This window comes from Podarcis tiliguerta, assembly GCF_965153285.1.
Source record: "Podarcis tiliguerta genome assembly, chromosome: 11".
Lineage (NCBI taxonomy): Eukaryota > Metazoa > Chordata > Lepidosauria > Squamata > Lacertidae > Podarcis > Podarcis tiliguerta.
The window spans coordinates 824,804-847,058 of NC_139544.1; the positions used below are offsets into that span (position 1 = coordinate 824,804).

The 22,255-nt window shown below is 46.1% G+C and overlaps 1 protein-coding gene and 2 long non-coding RNA genes across 4 annotated transcripts in view; 2 read left to right on the forward strand and 1 right to left on the reverse strand.

Moving 5' to 3' along the window:
- Nucleotides 1-22,255, forward strand: part of ENTREP1 (endosomal transmembrane epsin interactor 1) — a 43,288-nt gene that overhangs the window by 11,241 nt on the left and 9,792 nt on the right. Inside the window, exons 4-8 of one of the 2 annotated variants that reach the window (XM_083403447.1) lie at nt 1,096-1,224; nt 2,100-2,207; nt 2,328-2,461; nt 20,080-20,251; nt 20,991-21,069. In XM_083403447.1, coding sequence (XP_083259573.1) covers nt 1,096-1,224; nt 2,100-2,207; nt 2,328-2,461; nt 20,080-20,251; nt 20,991-21,069 — 622 coding nt within the window. The remainder of the gene's footprint in view (nt 1-1,095; nt 1,225-2,099; nt 2,208-2,327; nt 2,462-20,079; nt 20,252-20,990; nt 21,070-22,255) is intronic. The other variant, XM_083403448.1, reaches the window with a different exon arrangement.
- LOC310659774 lies at nt 2,468-3,564 on the forward strand. Its single transcript, XR_014502990.1, has 2 exons — nt 2,468-3,139; nt 3,528-3,564. It is a non-coding gene; the product is annotated as an uncharacterized lncRNA (long non-coding RNA).
- LOC310659767 lies at nt 4,024-13,389 on the reverse strand. Its single transcript, XR_014502981.1, has 3 exons — nt 12,038-13,389; nt 7,556-8,085; nt 4,024-7,497 (listed from the first exon to the last, which is right to left on the reverse strand). It is a non-coding gene; the product is annotated as an uncharacterized lncRNA (long non-coding RNA).

Below are 22,255 nucleotides of genomic sequence, written 5' to 3' on the forward strand. Positions count from 1 at the left end.
GGCCAAATAATCCTAATTTATAGACTAATGGAAGAATGCCTCAGCATGCTTTATATTTTGCTAAAGCTGGCAAAGAACACTGGCAAGCTATGATTTGAGCAGTTGCTTTGAACAAGGATTGGCTTTCAGTTCTGGTTTGAATATAATGGCAGTTTAGGATTATATCAGACCAGGAAGCACTAAGTCCTTCATGAGAGGAGAAGAAGGGGGAGCTCTTCTATTGTTTATTTGGACTTAAGAGTTATAGGAGGGTGGTGCTTCTTAACCACATGCCCAGCTCAGGGGCTGATGGCATACCCTCCGACATTCTCTGATGAAAATAGGGACGTCCTAAGGGAAAGTGGGACATTCTGGGACCACATCAGAAACTGGGATGGCTTCTGTAAATCTGGGAATGTCCCTGAAAAATAGGAACACTTGGAGGGTCTGTGATGGACCCCAGCACCTTTGGCCGGTGAGAGCAGTAGGGATACCCTGGATGTGGTTCACATCCTAAGCGGACTCCTTAACATTAGTCTATCCCATCTGACTCTGTGCCTACAGCAAACCTGCGTTCATCTGTAAACAATAAAGTTGTGGCCAAATTTGAACCCAGTGTATGTTTTCTGTTTTATTTGCTGTTCATACACCCTTCTATACGGGACGCAGGTGGCGCTGTCGGTCCCAGCTCCTGCCAACCTAGCAGTTCGTAAGCACGTCAAAGTGCAAATAGATAAATAGGTACTGCTCCAGCGGGAAGGTATATGGCATTTCCGTGCGCTGCTCTGGTTCGCCAGAAGTGGCTTAGTCATGCTGGCCACATGACCCGGAAGCTGTACGCCGGCTCCCTCGGCCAATAAAGCGAGATGAGCGCCGCAACCCCAGAGTTGGTCACGACTGGACCTAATGGTCAGGGGTCCCTTTACACCCTACAGACCTTACACTCTTCTATGGCCTCAGTGCAACTGGGCCCCCAATTTTTCCTCAAGCAATACATTTATTAGAGTCGGAAATTGCTTTATGGATTTTAATTCTTCTGTACTTCGCTTTTGCATTCAGTGCAGTATTTTTCAATTTACTGATTCAAATTTCTCTTTACTTTTCACAATATTGAAGGCTGATGTGGGTGAAAGTAAGTTTTGTTTCTGTTGTGAAGAATTTCTGCCAGAAAAATGCACAGAGAAAGATAATGCGCTGAAGCTGTATCCTGTCCAACCATGTGGTGCAGTTCACCTTCTACTCAAGGTAAGTCGCCATGTGACATGGACTGCATTGGCAAAGAATAAACTGCAAGAAAAATGCACTTTGGCATCATGTAATTTCATAAAGAACCCATTGCTCAGAATGAAAGAGGAGGTTAACTTATAAATTCTTGGCCTATAGAATGAGATAGCCCTTGAAAGTCGCAAGACACCTTACTTCTAGGGTATAGACGCAATCTACAAAGCAGTGGTTGCCGTTATGATATAAGCAGCTTGTCCGTGGTAGTTATGGATTTTGGAATAGTTATGGATCTTTTTTAACACAGAGTGATCCCATTATCCTAGTACGGGCATCCCCCCCCCCCATTTATGCATGTTCAATTCCTGTGCAGCTGTGCATATGTGTGGTCCCAGAATCCTGGAAGTTGGGGCAGAGACGCAAAGAGCTCCTCAGCAAAGACCCGCTATGCGGCTCGCAAGGAGACGTTCCCCGGAGCCTGGAGTGGATATCCTCTTGGAGCTCTGGGAGGATCTCCGGGCAAGCCAGAGGCTTGCTGAGGCTGCTCAACTTGACACAAGGAAAAGTTTTCCTGTGCGTCAGGTGAGCGGTCTCAGCGAGCTTCTGGCTTCCTTAAATTTCCTGAAAAGAAATGCAGGCGACTTCCAATTTTACACAATTTCAGTGAGGTGTGCAACAGTTTGGAACGTAACCCCCGTGTAAGTGGAGAGACACCTGTGTTTCAGGGAGTGGAATGTAGCAAAACCTGATGCAATTAAAATGTTTCCATTTTGTTTCGGTGTGCTTTATAGAAAAAGTCCACATTTTAAAATGATGCTTATTGTCATCTATTCTGTTTGCTCACCTTTTCATACCTTTATTATTTTTGTAGTCTTTTTTTCCTTTTTGTCGCACTACAGAAAGTTCTTTTTGCTCTCTGTGCTCTGAATGCCTTGACCACTACTGTATGCCTAGTAGCTGCTGCCCTACGTTATCTGCAGATATTTGCCACAAGAAGATCCTGCATAGTAAGTGAGTGCAGGGCACAGTTTTGTTTTCTAAAAGTGCAGAAGGAAGTCAGTCTTCCATGAATTCTGCTTGTGGTTTCAGTGCAGAAGTCTTTACAAAACAAACATTTATCTTGTCAGGAAGAGCCCCATGTTTATGTGGAAGAAGCTGAAGAACAAGGCCACACTTCTGATCCAGAAGATTTTGTGCCACCAGTACCACCTCCCTCATATTTTGCTACATTTTACTCTTGTACGCCTAGGATCAATCGCAGGTAAAATGCTGAAACTCAACTTTCCCTGGATATTCTGGTTCACCAATAACTGATTTAAGCAACAGCCTTACTGCCACTTTCATTGAAATCATGATTTACATGTAACTTCTCGCACAAGTGGTACCTGCAGTAATTTTTGACTGACTTCAGATTATAATTTTGTGGTTTTCATGTAAAAACTTCTTGACACTTGTTTCTGGATAAAATATATATAGTGATTTGTTGAAATTTGATATTATAAAGCTGCTGCCTTGAGCCACCATAAAAACTGATTGCTAGACTCCCAACTGCTTCAGCACAGAAACTCTCTGAAATAGCTTAGAGAAGGGTGAATTGATTTTAAATTTTAAAAATTCCATTTATACCGTAGATATTTCTAAATAAGGTGCATATGAATTGATTTTTCTAAGCATTAAAGCCTATTGATCAGGCTGGTGCTGCCCTTCGGCAGAGTGAGGCAGCTGCCTCAGGCAGGAGAAGCTAGACGGAGGTTGGCCGTGTTGCCTGCCTTGCACCTCTTCAGCCAGCTTGCTGTCCTCAGGTGTGGTGAAGGATGCTATTTCATTGCCCGTGTTGAAATAAGAGTCAGCAGCCAGGTTGGTTTCTGTATGTGGAATAAAAATGCTGGTCTAAACTATTTGCCTCCAACCTATTTCAAAATAAAAGGTAAAGGTAAAGGTACCCCTGCCCGTATGGGCCAGTCTTGACAGACTCTAGGGTTGTGCGCCCATCTCACTCAAAGAGGCCAAGGGCCAGCGCTGTCCGAAGACACTTCCGGGTCACATGGCCAGCGTGACATCGCTGCTCTGGCGAGCCAGAGCCGCACACGGAAACGCAGTTTACCTTCCCGCTAGTAAGCGGTCCCTATTTATCTACTTGCACCCGGGGGTGCTTTCGAACTGCTAGGTTGGCAGGCGCTGGGACCGAACAGCGGGAGCGCACCCCGCCGCGGGGATTCGAACTGCTGACCTTTCGATCGGCAAGCCCTAGGCGCTGAGGCTTTAACCCACAGCGCCACCCGCGTCCCCTGCGTTATTTTATTTCAAAATAAAAAAGGAATATAAAGCTTTATTGGCTGTGGAAAAAAGGCAGTTTGAACACAACTCTTGGTCTCTGCTATTGAATGCTTCGCTAAATAATGAAGTTAAACTTTTTTGCCAACTGGTTTATGGTATGCTCAGAAGTAACTCCCCAGCCCCTAACTGCGCTATTCCAGCCCATGAACCATTATAAAACAATATTTACTGACAATATGAATTTCCCTCCCACCATATGTGATGATTATTTTGCAGAGTTGACAAAGCTGGAGAGCCAGTGTGGTGTAGTGGTTAAGAGTGGTAGTCTCGTAATCTGGGGAACCGGGTTCGCGTCTCCGCTCCTCCACCTGCAGCTGCTGGGTGACCTTGGGCCAGTCACACTTTTCTGAAGTCTCTCAGCCCCACTCACCTCACAGAGTGTTTGTTGTGGGGGAGGAAGGGAAAGGAGAATGTGAGCCGCTTTGAGACTCCTGAAGGGGAGTGAAAGGCGGGATATCAAATCCAAACTCTTCTTCTTCTTCTCACTTTGGAGGCCAGTTACAGCAAAAGAAGTCTGTGCGTTAAAGGACAACCTAATGTGCCCTCAAATTATAGGCCAGTTAGTCTCCTTTCTATAATGGGAAAGCTTTATGCTTGTTTCCTCTCTGACAACTTTTTAAAATTATAATATATAATGTCTGAGGCCCAGGCTCCCTTTCGTGATAACCTTTCGACATCAGATCACTGCCTCGTGATGTTCCACTTAGCAGAGAAATACACTAGACCTCTGCAGTGAAAACTATCTGTTGCCTTTATGGATTTGAAATCTGCTTTCGACTCTGTTTCCAGATTGAAACTATGGACCAAATGACATCTGTTACTGCAGGATAAATGACTCTTCTTCCTATTAAAGCTCTGTACAGTGAAATCAAATTGCAGGTTAGATGTGGATTGCAGGGCCAACCAATCCAACTTTGGACTGGATTGAGTTGGCTAGGGGAGTGAGACAGGGCTGTATTTTGGCCCCCACATTGTTTAGCCTTGTACTAAATGATTTAGAGCAAAGTCTAATGGACCCAGATGGTCATCTCCCAAAAATAGGAACCAGAAAGACCCCTCTTTTGCTAAATGCAGGCGATGCATCCATCCTCTCTCGTTTCAGACCTGGCTTGAAATACCAACTAAGAAAGTTCTCAGATTACTGTTCTGTAAACAGGTTATCCATCAACTCTGAGAAATCCAAAATTTTGGTCCTCGAGAAAAGATATGCCCCTTGTAAATGGGTACTAGATAGCCATAATCTAGAGCAGACTAAATGCTTCCAGTACCTAGGGCTGTTGTTTCACCACACAAAGTCCTGGAATTGCCACTGGCAGACTATCTGTCAGAAGGTGGAGATGAGAAAATTTGCTATACTCTGTTTCTTTTTCACAAAGGGAGGTCACTATGTTCCATCAGCAATAAGGCTGTGCAATTGGTGCTGTGCAATGCCAGGTCCATAGGCAACAAAACCGCCACCATGCGTGACTTTTTGTCTCGCAGGGGATTGACCTGGCTTGCGTGACGGAGACCTGGGTACGGGAAGACGAAGTAGTCTCCCTACATGAGATAACACCCACAGGTTTCTCTGTCCTCCATCAATCGCGGACTGTGGGTCGGGGGGGGGAGGAGTAGCGTTTGTTAATCCGGGAGGATTGCTCTTTCAGAGCTCTTCCATCACCGGCGATCTCCGGCATTGAATGTGGTGGTCTTGTGTGGGGCACCAAGGAGAGCTTGGCTGTCTGGCTGGTGTACCGACCACCCAGCACACCAGCAGCCACCCTGTCAGACCTGCTGGAGGTGGTGGCGGGCTGGGCCTTGGAGTTCCTAAGCCTACTGGTTTTGGGAGACTTCAACGTCCATGCCGATGCCGCTCCCTCCTCACAGGCTCTGAACCTATTGACTTCCATGGCAACACTAGGGCTCTCCCAGTTTGTTTTGGGCCCCACTCATCAAGCAGGCCACACGCTGGATCTGATCTTTGGGGCTGGCATAGATGTGATCATGCTCCCCCCTGTGGAAGTGCCATGGTCTGATCACTACGATCTGAAAGCCAAGATTGACTTCCCGCTCCTCCCCTGCTCAGGTGGCAAACCTGTTCGGGCTCGTCCGCGAAAACAGATGGATCCTGATAGATTCCGACAAGCCTTGCGGGACCCTGCTCCTCCTGGCGACTCATTAGATGACCTTGTTGAGGACTGGAATAACCGGCTCTTGGCAGCCATTGATGAGATTGCGCCTAAGCGCCCTCTGCGACCATGTCGAAACCGGGCCCCTTGGTTTACTGAGGAGCTCCGGAAAATGAAGCAGGATCTCAGACGGCTAGAGCAAGTATGGCGACGGACTCGTGCCGGAGCTTCAAGAACATCCTATAGGACGCTTATGAAAGCCTATGAGAGGCTATGAAAGCTGCTAAGAAATCTTACTTTGCAGCTGCCATTGCATCCACTAGCTCTCGCCCGGCACAACTTTTTAGAATAATTAGGTCAATAACGTCCTTAGGAGGAAGTCCTGTTGCTCCGCCGTGACCTCCCTGCCAATTTAGATATAGTGACTGAACTGGAGGCCCCTCGACTTTTGGACCATTTTGATCGGATACTCCCTGGTGATGTGGATAGATTCCTCCAAGTTGGTAGGCCCACCACCTGCCTCCTTGATCCGTGCCCGTTTTGGCTGATTAGGGAGTGTCCAGATGTTGTGCGGACCCCCCTGGTTGAAATTATCAATTTGTCCCTTAGCATGGGGACATTCCCAGGGGAACTGAAGGAAGCAGTGGTGTGTCCACTCTTAAAGAAAACTTCACTAGATCCCTTAGACCTATCCAATTACCGCCAAGTTTCAAATATTCCATATCTGGGTAAGGTAATTGAGAGAGCGGTTGCTGAACAGCTTGGTAGGTTTCTGGAGGAAACATCGGCTTTAGATCCATTTCAGTCTGGTTTCGGGACCGAGACGGCTCTGGTTGCCCTAACAGATGATCTCCGTAGACAACTGGATTGAGGCAGGTCAGGACTGCTGATCCTTTTAGATTTGTCAGCAGCCTTTGACATGGTCGAGTATGATCTTCTGGACCACCGCCTCGCAGACGTGGGGATACAGGGCATAGGCCGTAACTGGCTGTGCTCTTTTATCTCTGGTCGGGCACAGAGGGTGGCGCTAGGGAGGGAAATGTCGTCGCGCCATTCCTTGGTGTGTGGAGTGCCGCAGGGCGCAATCCTCTCCCCGATGCTTTTTAACATCTTTATGCGCCCCCTTGCCCAGATTATCCAGTGCTTTGGGCTGGGCTGTCACCAATATGCTGATGACACTCAGCTCTATCTGCTGATGGATGGCCACACTGACTTGGCCCCGAACGCACTGACCAGATGCTTGGAAGCTGTGGCTGGATGGTTTTGTGGGAGCCGATTGAAACTAAATCCTTCGAAGACAGAGGTCCCATGGCTGGGTCGGGATGGCATGGGGATGAGGGACCAACTCCTTCTCTTGTGGGGCCCCAATTAGTGCCATTGCCTTCCGTTAAGAGTTTGGGTGTAATCCTTGATGCCTCCCTTTCCAGGGAGGCGCAGGTTACAGCAACAGCCAAGGCAACATTTTTCCACCTTCACCGCATCAAGCAATTGGTCCCTTACCTTTCCCGCCCCGACCTGGCCACAGTGATCCATGCAACGGTCAACTCCAGGCTTGACTTCTGTAATTCGCTCTACGCGGGGCTGCCCTTGAAGCTGTCCCAGAAACTCCAGCGGGTACAGAATGCTGCAGCGAGGCTCCTCACAGGGTCTCTGCCATGGGAGCATATTCACCTAGTGCTTTTCAAACTGCACTGGCTCCCGGTAGAATACAGGGTCAGATTTAAGGTGCTGCTTTTGACCTTTAAAGCCCTTCACGGCCTAGGACCCTTGTACCTACAGGACCGCCTCTCCCGGTATGCCCCACGGAGAGCCTCAAGGTCCATAAATAGCAACACCCTAGAGGTCCCGGGCCCTAAGGAAGTTAGATTGGCTTCAACCAGAGCCAGAGCCTTTTCAACTCTGGCTCCGGCCTGGTGGAACGCTCTGCCTCATTAGACCAGGGCTCTGCAGGATCTGATTTCTTTCCGCAGGGCCTGTAAGACAGAGTTGTTCCGCCTGGCCTTTGGCTTGGAGCCAATTTGATCCCCTCCCTCTCTCTCTTTTTTCTTTTACTTCTCCTTCAATGAGGCATTTTAATATTTTAATGTTTTAATATTTTAATGTTTAATTTTAATTTTGTTTTAAGTTGTAATCATTCAACTTATTTTTATTATTGCTTGTTAGCCGCCCTGAGCCTGGCCTTGGCTGGGGAGGGCGGGGTATAAATCAAAAATTATTATTATTATTATTATTATTATTAGGGTCTTTAATGCGAAATCTGTTTCCCAACTCCTTTATGCTTCAAACGTCTGGTACAATGGTCTGTTTTCTAAGTTAGATGGGTTCCAAGCTAAGTTCCCTACTTCACGTCCCAAACTGTGTCCCTAACTCAGTTCAACTGTTGGAAACAGGTGAATGCCCACTCTCCACCAAAGCATGGTGGGCTGCCTTGAATTCTGGCCTGGGGAAGAGATTACTTTTGCATCTAATCAATGAGGAGTCTATCAGCTCATGGTCAGAAACTATGGCCAGAAAGCCTCAATTGGTCTTTCACCATCCTTTTTACATCATCTGGGCTATGATACTGCCTTTAAAGCCCTGAGGAAGAGGTTATGGGATATTTCACACAGCAATCTTCACTCTAGATTCTATGTAATAATAATAATAATAATAATAATAATAATAATAATTATTTGTACCCCACCCATCTGGCTGGGTTTCCCCAGCCACTCTGGGTGGCTTCCAACAAAGTTGAAAAATACACTAAAATGTCACATTAAAAACTTCCCTGAACAGGGCTGCCTTCAGATGTCTTCTGAATGTCAGGTAGTTGTTTATCGCTTTGACATCTGATGGGAGGGCGTTCCACAGGGTGGGCGCCACTACCGAGAAGGCCCTCTGCCTGGTTCCCTGTAACTTGGCCTCTCGCAGTGAGGGAACCGCCAGAAGGCCCTCGGAGGTGGACCTCGGTGTCCGGGCAGAACGATGGGGGAGGAGACGTTCCTTCAGATATACTGGACCGAGGCCGTTTAGGGCTTTAAAGGTCAGCACCAACACTTTGAATTGTGCTCGGAAACGTACTGGGAGCCAATGTAGGTCTTTCAAGACCGGTGTTATATGGTCTCGGCGGCCGCTCCCAGTCACCAGTCTAGCTGCCGCGTTCTGGATTAGTTGTAGTTTCCGGGTCACCTTCAAAGGTAGCCCCACGTAGAGCGCATTGCAGTAGTCCAAGCAGGAGATAACCAGAGCATGCACCACTCTGGCGAGACAGTCTGCAGGCCGATAGGGTCTCAGCCTACGTACCAAATGGAGCTGGTAAACAGCTGCCCTGGATACAGATTTGACCTGTGCCTCCATGGACAGCTGTGAGTCCAAAATGACTCCCAGGCTGCGCACCTGGTCCTTCAGGGGCACAGTTGCCCCATTCAGGATCAGGGAATCCTCCACACCTGCCCGCCTCCTGTCCCCCCAAAACAGTACTTCTGTCTTGTCAGGATTCAACCTCAATCTGTTAGCCGCCATCCATCCTCCAACCGCCTCCAGACACTCACACAGGACCTTCACCGCCTTCACTGGTTCTGATTTAAAAGAGGTAGAGCTGGGTATCATCCGCATACTGATGAACACCCAGCCCAAACCTCCTGATGATCTCTCCCAGTGGCTGCATGTAAATGTTGAAAAGCATGGGGGAGAGGACAGAACCCTGAGGCACCCCACAAGTGAGAGCCCAGGGGTCTGAACACTCATCCCCCCCACCACTTTCTGAACACGGCCCAGGAAGAAGGAGCGGAACCACTGTATGACAGTGCCCCCAGCTCCCAGCCCCTCAAGACGGTCCAGAAGGGTGTTATGGTCAATGGTATCAAACGCCGCTGAGAGATCCAACAGAACTAGGAAACAGCTCTCACCTTTGTCCCTAGCCCGCCGGAGATCATCAACCAGTGCGACCAAGGCAGTTTCAGTCCCATGATGAGGCCTGAATCCCGACTGGAAGGGATCCAAATGGTCCGCTTCTTCCAGGCGTGCCTGGAGTTGTTCAGCAACCACTCGCTCAATCACCTTGCCCAAGAATGGAAGATTTGAGACTGGGTGATAATTGGCCATTGTGGCCGCATCTAAAGATGGTTTTTTAAGAAGCGGTTTAATAACCGCCTCTTTCAGCGGGTCTGGGAAGGCTCCCTCACGGAGGGAAGCATTCACCACCCCACGAAGCCCATCGCCCAGTCCTTCCCTTTATAAGCCAGGATGGGCAAGGATCCAGGAGACAGGTGGTTGGCTTCACTCGTCTAAGCAGCCTGTCCACATCCTCGGAGGTAACAGATTGGAATTGATTCCACACAACTTGACTAGACAGGACTCTAGTACTCTCCTGCCCTGGCCCTGCTCCCGCAGTGGAGTCTACCTCTTTCCGAATCTGAGCGACTTTATCTGCAAAAAACTTCGCAAAATCATTGCAGGAGATCATGTGGCCTGTACTGGGCCCCGATGTTGCAGGTGGTTCCGCTAAATTGTGAACCACCTGAAAAAGTCTCCTGCTGCTGTTTTCTGCAGATGCAATAGAGGCGGCGAAGAAAGTCTTCTTCGCTGTCGCTATTGCCACTTGGTAGGCTCGACGTTGAGCTCTAACCTGTGTCCGGTCAGATTCAGAATGAGTTATCCGGCACCGGCACTCTAGCCGTCTCAATGATTGTTTCATTGCCCTCAGATCCGTGGAAAACCACGGGGCAGCCCGGGCTCCATGCAATCGGAGAGGGCACTTCGGAGCAAACAGTCCATAGGCCTGGTTAACTCCACATTCCAGCGGGCCACCAGGGAATCAGCTGAAAGGTCATCAATATGGGATAAAGCATCCCCTACCACTCTCTGGAAACCATTAGGATCCATTAAGTGGCGGGGGCGGACCATCTGAATTGGTCCCACCTCCCTGCAGAGGGGATGGGTCGCAGAGAAGTCCAGTTGCACCAGGAAGTGATCTGACCATGCCACTTCTTTCGTTTCGCTTTTACTTAGTGTCAGATCACCAACATCTATAGAGGTAAACACCAGGTCCAAGGCATGTCCGCGGCTATGGGTTGGGTCAGACTTATTCAGGGACAGCCCCATGGAGGCCATGCTTTCCACAAAGTCCCGAGCAGCCCCTTGTAAGGTCGTGTTGGCATGGATGTTAAAATCCCCTAGGACAACCAAGCTAGGTGTCTCCAGGAGAACATCCGCCACAACCTGAAGCAGCGGGGAGGTCGGTACACCAAAAGGAATCCTAGAATCCTAGAATCATAGAGTTGGAAGAGACCACAAGGGCCATCGAGTCCAGCCCCCTGCCAAGCAGGAAACACCATCAGACCACTCCTGACATATGGTTGTCAAGCCTCTGCTTAAAGACCTCCAAAGAAGGAGACTCCACCACACTCCTTGGCAGCAAATTCCTGTACTGCCCCTATTGCCCACCTTCCAGAACATGCACTCGGAAAACTGGGTCTTCCCAATAGGACGCCTGGTGCAAACTAATGACTTCCTAAAAATCACTGCAACCCCCCCTCCCCGCCCACATGACCTGGGTTGCTGTGCGTAAGAGAAACCTGGTGGACAAGCAGCGGCAAGGACAGGCCCATCTGCTTCATTCAACCAAGTCTTTGTTACACATGCCAGGTCAAGTCCTCCATCCATGATCAAGTCATGGATGGCATGGACCTAGCATTGCACAGCAGCACCTTCAGGTCATGTGGGTATCCCTTGCTGATTCTAGTATCCATCCGGTCAGGACCAGACCCGGAGGCAGGGATAGTCCTCAGACAACGACTAAACCTGCCTCCTTTGTAATGGCATGGTCTTAGCGTAACTCCTCCTCCTACCCGTGATCACTGAGATCGGTTGTCCCAGTGCATCCCCCCCGTGGAACATGCCCCAGCCATTTTGTTGGCTGGGACCTACTCCCCGGCAGCCCTGACCCCTCCCCTTACGGACAAAATAACACCTAAACAAAAAACAAAAAAAACCCCCAATAAAATAATACAAACAAAAAACAGTAAAAATTACAAAAACATAAAATCAAATAAATTCCCAGGCCCAATAAACATCCATCCCACCCCCACCCCCCACCCCCACTTACAAAAAATTCAAAAGAAAAAATTTAAAACATTTTAAAAGCACTCTGCACCCCTCTAGCAGTAACAGCAACTGTCCTAGTGAGGCCCGTCAGGCCCTGCCCTGGGCCAGGTGGTAAGTGGCAGGAAGGAGCAGGGCCCTCAGACACTCACACAGGAGAGTAACCTGTGGACCGTTTGCATCTAGAATCCACTATGGCCATGATCTTCAGTTACCATCATATTTCATGAATCTGTCTGTACCTAACTATCGCCGATTATTCACCAAAGCCAGACTAAATGTATTTCCATCAGAAGTACTAAATGACAGACTGTCTGATATACCCTGTCAGAATAGGCTCTGCTTATGCTGTCAGGGTGTTGACTCTATGAAGCATATTCTACTACAGTGGTACTACCTTGGTTCCCAAACTTAATCCATTCCGGAAGTCCATTCCATAACCAAAGCGTTCCCAAACCAAGGCATGCTTTCCCAAAGAAAGTAATGCAAAATGGATTAATCCATTTAAAACATTTAAAAACAACCCCTAAAACAGCAATTTAACATGAATTTTACTATCTAACAAGACCATTGATCCATAAAATGAAAGCAATAATCAATGTACTGTACTATAAAATAAAAAAGATAGTATTGTAGATGATAAAAATTATATTTTTTTTTTCTTACTTCACTGATGATAGTCATTGTTTGGATGGGGGGCTTTTATCCATTTCTGCAGTCACACAATCAATCAATCAATCAATCAGTCAATCAATCAATCAATCAATCAATCAGTAGCTGAACTGGGTTCCACACAGTCACAAAAACAAATTAACCGAAAAAGCCTCAAAAACAAAAACGCAAAATAAATAGCAAAAACAAAAGCGCCAAACTTAATCCGTTCCAGAAGTTTGTTTGACTTCTGAAATGTTCGAAAACCAAGGCACAGCTTCTGATTGGTGCAGGTGCCCTGGAAACAATAGCCAACAGCTGCATCAGACGTTCAGCTTCCGAGAAACGTTCAAAAACCGGAACACTTACTTCCAGGTTTTCAGCATTTGAGAACTAAGGTGTTTTGAGTGCCAAGGCGTTTGAGAACCAAGGTACCACTGTACATTGTGAGCAGTTCAAACAAGCCAGGGATCAGTTAATTAAACCTCTGTTGGTAAACTTAACTGGAAAATCTGAAACCTCCCACCTATCCTTGGAGATATGTCAAATGATACTATTCTGGCTGGGCTAAGTTCCTCTCAGAAGTATTGAGAAACAGAAACCTACATGCTCGGATGAAGCATAGTGATCGCCTTGGAACCCTTTCCCTGTATTTCTGTTTTATTTTGCTTTTGAAAATGTTTTTGGGGTTCTTTGGACTGAAATAAAGTGTGTGTGTGAATGTAGAATGAGAAGTGGTGCTATTTTGTGCAGCAAAATGTCTTAGACTTCCCTGACGTCTATTAGTATCCATATAGAACTTAAAGAAGTAACTTTCTCCTGGTGTAAACTATATACACTTTCTTATATATGTAATAGGGATGCAGGTGGTGCTGTGGGTTAAACCACAGAGCCTAGGACTTGCCAATCAGAAGGTTGGCGGTTTGAATCCCCGCGACGGGGTGAGCTCCCGTTGCTCGGTCCCTGCTCTTGTCAACCTAGCAGTTTGAAAGCATGTCAAAGTACAAGTAGGTAAATACTTCTGGCGGGAAGGTAAACAACGTTTCCGTGTGCTGCTCTGGTTCGCCAGAAGTGGCTTAGTCATGCTGGCCACATGACCTCGAAGCTGTACGCTGGCTCCCTTGGCCAATAAAGCGAGATGAGCGCCGCAACCCCAGGGTCGGTCACGACTGGACCTAATGGTCAGGGGTCCCTTTACTTTTATATATGTAATAATAAAATTGGTTTTTGCAATTTTAGAAGATATTTCACTTTTAGAATTTTAGCAAATGGTATATGATGATATATTCTTAATTATTTGTGTCAATTAGATAAAAATAATTTGTGTACTTTGTACACATAATTTACTTCAAAATATAGGCTTCTGATCTGTTGTTCTGTTCTCTATATTCATTCAAGGGACTGTATTTGCAGAACTTTGCAGAAGATACCGTGCTAGTTACTAGTTTAACTATATTTTTCCATGGGGAGCAAATTTTCATGTTCTTTAGTTATTTTATAATTCGGAACTGAGTAAATAGGAAGGCATAAAAAGTGTAAAACAGGAATACAATCAATCAATTTCCTTTATTCGACCGATAGTCAGAAATAAAAAATTACACAATAAATATAATCTATAACATCATGGGGGTACATAAATAAAGTAGGGCCACAATACTAGACCTCTCACAGATAACCCACATCAAGGCATTCAATTATACGCTTCCGACACTTGAGTGCCAGGAAAAGGAATTTAGCCACTGACAAAGTTGTTTTCCCAGAAGAAGGAAAGCTGTCTGCTTTCCTCTTTGTCGGGAACTGAGCTGGGGTAAGTATGGAGTTATAAGATACTGTCTTAAATCGTTGTAGATGGGACAGCTCAGTAAAATGTGCTCTGTGGATTCTACCTCACCCAATGCACAGTGGCATAATCTCTGGTCATATGGGACTCCTCCATATCTTCCCTTCAGAACCGCCAAGTCAAGAACATTCAGTCTAGCCGCAGTAAATAGTCTGCGGTATTCCACGTAGTGGATATCCGCCAGGTAGCAAGCTGGAGCAGCCTGATACAACTGCTCCCCCAGAAACAACCCAGGTTTCACACGGGCTATGTCCTCCTGTCTGGCAGTATCCCTTAATCTTTGAGCGATCACCGCCTTTGCATGGCTATACGTCATGGACAACCCGCACTTCTGCACTTCCTCCACTATCTCCCCTTCCCATGGAGATTTAAAGTTGTCCCTCAGAATCAAGGGGGCCAAGCCCACCGGTCTGAAACAGAGCTTGAGCCATAGCCATAACTTCGCTTTCAGAGCCACATACTTAAAGGCTTGACAACCGGTTTCCAATCTCATGATTGCGCCTGCCACGGAGGGGGGGATCCTGAGTATGGCCCTAAGGAATTGGGTTTGGATAGATTCCAATTTTTCAAAGTCCCTACGTGAGCCCGGTGATGAAAATACTAATTAAGTAATTGCTAATTGAGATAACACTATTAACTGTTAAGGCTTCCATAGGGGAAGAAGGAAGAAGGATAACAAGTGAAGATTTCATTAAGAGCAAGGATAAGTTCACAATTTTGTGTTGAAGTAGTATGGATTATAAGCGTTCTTTGAGAAGTGTATGTTTTACGTTTTGGTGGGACACTATTATCGTATTTTTCGCTCTATAGGACGCACTTTCCCCCCTCCAAAAATGAAGGGGAAATGTGTGTGCGTCCTATGGAGCGAATGCAGGCTTTCGCTGAAGCCTGGAGAGCGAGAGGGGTGCACACCAACTCCCACTGTGCTCCCCGGGCTTCAGGCAGACCCCAGACCCGCAAGCTCCAGGAGTGGCGGTGAGGTTACGCGCAATCTTGCCGCCGCTCCTGGACCTGTTTTGGGGGCTGGGGTCAGGGGAAGCTCGGGCTTCCCCAGCCCCGCGGCTAAAAACGAAGCCAAGACAGCGGGATGCATCCCGCTTGCTGTCTTGGCTTCTGCCAAAGCCGCGTGCAGCCTCTCCCAGTTGGAGAGGTTGCGTGTGGCTAAAGAGGAAGCCAAGACAGCCAGCGGGATGGATCCCGCTCGCTGTCTTGGCTTCTTCGCTCTTTGGGGCTGGGGGGGGGGAATAACCCACCCCAAAAAAACTAGGTGCACCCTATGGTCCGGTGTGCCCTACACATATATATGTGACGTTGGTCATAGCCAGAGTAGACCCAATGATATAAAGTGTACTCTTGAGTAGGACTCATGTTTGAGATCAGCCTCTAATATGTGCTTGGGAAGAAAAAGATACTGTAGGTTATGTTTATTATTACTGCCAAATAACCTCCATATTTCCTCATCCTAAGTACAAATTCAGGAAATATTGTTATGGCAAGTGCTAACCCCATCAGCAGCAAATGTTTGCTGTTTCTGAAGAAATACTCTGAAACTGTGCGACCATTGTGTACATGCAGTGTGTCATTTGAAAGTCATTGATGTAAATAATACTTCAGCATTTAATTTAACACAAAATTGGAGGAAGGAGGGTGGTGAGAACATGACTGCTGGGTATCATATGTTGGCGGAAGCCAGCGTGGCTAAATGAGGAAGGGAGCCAATAGTTGGGAGGCAGGAATCTGGTCCTGGAGGAGACAATGGCTGGGTGGGGTGCAGGGAAGCATGAACAGAAAACGATACTGGGACCAACTAGGCCCAAGTAGGCGAGGGGATGGGTGAGGTGTCAAGGGGAGGTTCGTCAGGGGTGAAGGGAAGAGGGTCAGGGAACGGGGGGCTGGCAAGCAGAGCTCTTGAGAACCGTATAACTGGCAGAACAGTTGCTGCTTTCCTCCAGCAGAGAGAAGAAGAAAAGCAGTAGCTGTTCTTTTCTTGCCTGTCCTGAATTGCTAACGGCGCAGAGAAAGCAGAAAACCTATAAAGGGCTGAGTAACAGAAATGGGCTGTAAGCTGTGAAGAAGCAAGTGGGTTTCCCGTCTCTTCCCTTCCTTACTGTTGCTTTTCCCTTAGTTCTTAGTGCTTATATCAATACCCATATGCAAAAAAGCAGACACAACCATTCCTATCACATTGAGAAATTAATTGGCATGGGGCATCCTGTTAAGGCCCAGAAGAGAGCCCCTCAAAAGATGACTTCAAGGTCTAAGGAAGAAGCGAGACCTAACAGCTAAGGGAGAAGGAAGATGCATTCACAAACTACTTTAATTAACCAGAAAAACCTGCAATTTCACAAGTACTTTTTGTGTACATTTGGGAGCACAGATAAGTTTGGTCTCCATTTTAATGGCAGATTCTAACCCTAAGATCATGAACAGTCTTAGGAAGTTTTTTGCTATAGCTATCAAAACTAGGCCACAATTATCAAAGGGGAAGATGAGTTTTGAGTCAAAATTGTCTGCATTTTTAACCATTATTGTTTATGGATTTTGTATTATTATTTCAAAAGGCATAATTTGTGTGTGCGTGCATACTTTCCCTCCCCTTTTTTCTGCTGTTGGGTGTCTTGATAAGTCTATACCATATGCGATTATTGTTGTTCATAGACCAAAGAAACTGAAAACAAATCCAAACCTGGATCAGTCTGGGTTCCTCTTGTGTTAGCATTTCTGTCCTCTGACAGGCACAGAGGTTGCTGCTGCTGACTAGCAAGATGATGAACGGATTGAATTCAGCCCTCTCTTGCTTTCTGACTGCATGCCAAAGACTGCATCCATTGTGACTGTAGCCTCATAGTAAACCATCAGAAAGCTAGGCTCTTCAGTGGAAAGAGCCATGTCTTCTAGAATAATAATAATAATAATAATAATAATAATAATAATAATAATAATAATTTTTATCTGTACCCCGCCCTCCCCAGCCAAGGCTGGGCTCAGGGAGGCTAAAAAGCAATAATAAAAACAAGTTGAATGAATACAACTTAAAAACAAGATTAAAATACGACATTAAAACATTGAAACATTAAAATGCAGCCTCATCACAGGAGGAGAAAGGAAAAAAGAAAGAGGGGGAGGGAATCAAATTGACTCCAAGCCAAAGGCCAGGTGGAACAACTCTGTCTTACAAGCCCTGTGGAAAGAAATCAGATCCTGCAGGGCCCTGGTCTCATGAGACTGAGTGTTCCACCAGGCCAGAGCCAATGTTGAGAAGCCCCTGGCTCAGGTTAGGCTAATCTAACTTCCTTACGGCCCGGGACCACTAGGGTGTTGCTATTTATGGACCTTGAGGCTCTCCGTGGGGCATACAGGGAGAGACGGTCCCGTAGGTTCGAGGGTCCTAGGCCATTAAGGGCTTTAAAAGTCAAAAGCAGCACCTTAAATCTGACCCTGTACTCCACTGGGAGCTAGTGCAGCTGGAAAAGCACTGTTACCATGGCAGAGACCCCGTTAGGAGCCTCGCTGCAGCATTCTGCACCCGCTGGAGTTTCTGGGACAGCTTCAAGGGCAGCCCTGCATAGAGTGAATTACAGTAGTCAAGCCTGGAGGTGACCGTCTCATGGATCACTGTGGCCAGGTCGGGGCGGGAAAGGTAAGGGACCAACTGCTTGATGCGGCGAAGGTCGCCTTGGCTGTTACTGTAACCTGCGCCTCCATGGAAAGGGAGGAGTCAAGGATTATACCCAAACTCTTAACGGAAGGCAATGGCACTAATTGGGCCCCCGCAAGAGAAGGGAGTTGGTCCCTCATCCCTATGCCATCCCGACCCAGCCATAGGACCTCTGTCTTCGAAGGATTTAGTTTCAATTGGCTCCCACAAAACCATCCAGCCACAGCTTCCAAGCATCTGGTCAGTGTGTCCAGGGCCATCACACAGATAGAGCTGAGTGTCATCAGCATATTGGTGACAGCCCAGCCCAAAGCTCCAGATAATTTGGGCAAGGGTGTGCATAAAGATGTTAAAAAGCATCAGGGAGAGGATTCCACACACCAAGGAGCATTCCACACACCAAGGAGTGGCGCGACATCTCTCTCCCTAGCGCCACCCTCTGTCCCCGACCAGAGATAAAAGAGCACAGCCATTTACGGGCTTTGCCCTGTATCCCCACGTCGGCAAGGCGGTGGTCCAGAAGATCATACTCGACCATGTCAAAGGCTGCTGACAAATCTAAAAGAATCAGCAGTCCTCACCCGCCTCGATCCATTTGTCTACAGACAAATCCATTTACCTACATTTACCATTTACCTACAAGATCCATTTGCCTACAGATCATCTGTTAGGGCAGCCAGAGCCGTCTCGGTCCCAAAACCAGAACGGAACCTGGACTGAAATGGATCTAAAGCCGATGTTTCCTCTAAAAACCTACCAAGCTATTCAGCAACTGCTCTCTCAATTACCTTACCCAGATATGGAAGATTTGAAACTGGGCGGTAATTGGATAAGGTCTAAAGGATCTAGTGAAGTTTTCTTTAAAAGCGGACACACCACTGCTTCCTTCAGTTCCCCTGGGAATGTCCCCGTGCCAATGCTTGACTATGTAACATAGCTAGACTCTTAGAGCAGTCCAGTTTTCTCTGCATCTTTCCCTTTTCTCCTTGCACACGGCAGTTTTATGAAGAGCCTGGAGACAATCTGTTCACAGCCCTTTACAGTATGAGGTGGCGGCAGCTGATAGTGTCTTGCAAATGGAAATGGCTTGGACTAATGGAAAGTAAATTGATTGTGCAGGATAAAATACTAATCAAATGCTGGCCATCCCTGCCACCTCCTGTAGTCTGCCTGATCTATACAGAGTCATTACTATGCAGATTTCCTTCGTCAAAATAAAAAATAGAAAGCAAGAAGTGTGAAACAAAACTAAGTGAAGCAGAGCTCATGGAAAGAGTGGAACTGAAGTGTTCCCCTGTCTTTTCCCTAGTCCCAGATTGGTGCACCTCTCTTCACTCACAGTAAAATAGTAGGATGTTGAGACACATTGGACTCAAGCAGGGTTTTTACCCCCTGCTGGTTCCCCTAAAAAAAAATAATCTAAAAAAACTGGAATGGTAATTATTGCTCTTTACTTAAATCCTGTAGTTATCAGTTTCAAATTTTCATATAAAGCCAACATACTAAGTAGAGCATAGCATACTAGACCATTTAAGTATGGGGAGTTTAAATATATAGGCACATTATGCACCAGATAAAAATATGTCTGTTAATTAGGAAATTTGAATGGCTTGGGATTCAGAGTATAAAAGTTTGCTGTCTAAGGGATGAGTGAGAAATTCAATTCACATTTCATGATCATGGCACTGAATTTTCACACAGCCTGATCTAGAATTAGCTGTGAAGGTTTTCTAGAGCTGCAGCCTAAGCATGAAAAAGGAACTGAAGAATGTAAGGAAACATTAATAGCACATAGCAATGTGAGAGAGGGTGCTTCTGGGACACCACAGAGGCCTTTCCTGCCGACCTCTTACCTGGGAGTCAGCTGTGCAGCTGGCTTAAAATATAACAGCATCTCCAGCTGCTTTTGCCACTTTCTGTTGCTCATGTGATGGATTTCCAAGATTATGTGTCTAACTCCCAGCATTTATTTAAATCACATATACTTTTATTGGATTTAGTATTTAAATTATTTGGCTTATGTTCACAGATAACAGTCTCTGTTTGGGTTATGTTAGAGGCCCTGTGAAGATTCTTGAAAGAGTATCCTACAAATTGCTCTTCCACAAAAGAATGATATCTGCTGTGGTCACTGAATTCTGTGGGACCACTTTCCATAGAAGAGCCGAGGGAACTTTATAGCTGATACAACCTTTTTCTCCTAGGATGCTGGGTTCTGATGTCATCCCACTGCCACATATTTATGGAGCCAGAATTAAAGGAGTTGAGGTTTTTTGTCCGCTTGATTCCCCACCTCCTTATGAAGCTGTGGTTGGCCAGAATCATGCGCAGGTACTGTCCATTGGATTCCACCAACTTGATGTGCTTTCACAGCAGGTTACTGAATTTTCATTTTTCTGCTTAGGAATAAGTAGCTAAATACGTTCAGGTTTTAACTGGAAGTTGCTAAATTGGGAATGAAAGATATTTAGCTAGTTTGGATTTTATGTCTCTTGAGTATATACTTTTTTTTTGTAGTGTTGTTTTTTGTAGTATCCTAGTATTAGATTATATGCATCTTGACTATATACTTTTGGTTTTTGTAGTATCCTAGTATTGGATCCAAACATAGTCATGCACTGAGTAGACCCATTTAAACCAGTGGAACTCAACCTCATTGATTTTCAGTGAATCTACTCCATGTATGGTGAGAATCAGAGTCCAGTCCCTAAACCTGAGTGTAATACTAGAAGCTGAAAAGGCATAAATAGTATCTTCAATTTCACTGGTAATCTGAATTTTAAAATATATATAACATGTTTTGCTGTTCAAAGCAGGCTTTAAAAATAATAATGAAGTTTTCCCTGAGGGATAAGCTACTTTCCATTTGCATAACTCATTTTGATAATAATTAGTTTAAAAAACCAAGCATAATATGGTTTGTCTTGCTTTTTGCCCAGCTTCTTATACCTATGGCCCAAGGATTATATGCTTGCTTGCTAGCTCTTTAATATTTATTGGTCTTTGAATGGGAGGATAGGTGTTGGTTTTACCAAGATACTGAAGAGCTCTTGAATTGTCCTTTCTATGAATTCCCTATTAATATTTATGTGGATAATGTTAATTTTTTATTTAGGGAAACACATTTCAAATTTCAGATGCTTCAGAAGCAGTGATTGGCTCACCAGGACAGAATGAGGCACAAGTATCCCCAGGTAAAGATGTAGGCTTGATTTTAAGTACTTGAAAAAAACGCCTTTGGAAGTGTTGTGGTGGAGTTCATGCTGAATGAATAAACAGCCAGCGGATGCACCTCTGTAACAGATGTTTCCTACTATTGTTTTCAACAGTGCAGCATCTAACATGGGATTTCATTAGAACAATTGACCACAGTTAAGAGTATTAAAGGTGATTCACCTGCAAAACGTGTTCCTAGAACCCCACATCAGGAATAAGGGGTGACTAACCATTTTTATCTAAATTATGGGGGAAAGCACTCTCAGCTTTTGAGCTTCAAACAGACTCATAGAATCATAGAGTTGGAAGAGACCACAAGGGCCATCGAGTCCAACCCCCTGCCAAGCAGGAAACACCATCAGACCACTCCTGACATATGGTTGTCAAGCCTCTGCTTAAAGACCTCCAAAGAAGGAGACTCCACCACACTCCTTGGCAGCAAATTCCACTGTCAAACAGCTCTTACTGTCAGGAAGTTCTTCCTAATGTTGAGGAGGAATCTTCTTTCTTGTAGTTTGGATCCATTGCTCCGTGTCCGCTTCTCTGGAGCAGCAGAAAACAACCTTTCTCCCTCCTCTATGTGACATCCTTTTATATATTTGAACATGGCTATCATATCACCCCTTAACCTCCTCTTCTCCAGGCTAAACATGCCCAGCTCCCTTAGCCGTTCCTCATAAGGCATCGTTTCCAGGCCTTTGACCATTCTGGTTGCCCTCCTCTGGACACGTTCCAGTTTGTCAGTGTCCTTCTTGAACTGTGGTGCCCAGAACTGGACACAGTACTCCAGGTGAGGTCTGACCAGAGCAGAATACAGTGGCACTATAACTTCCCTTGATCTAGATGCTATACTCCTATTGATGCAGCCCAGAATTGCATTGGCTTTTTTAGCTGCCATGTCACACTGTTGGCTCATGTCAAGTTTGTGGTCAACCAAGACTCCTAGATCCTTTTCACATGTACTGCTCTCAAGCCAGGTGTCACCCATCTTGTATCTGTGCCTCTCATTTTTTTTGCCCAAGTGCAATACTTTACATTTCTCCCTGTTAAAATTCATCTTGTTTGTTTTGGCCCAGTTCTCTAATCTGTCAAGGTCATTATGAAGTGTGATCCTGTCCTCTGGGGTGTTAGCCACCCCTCCCAGTTTGGTGTCATCTGCAAATT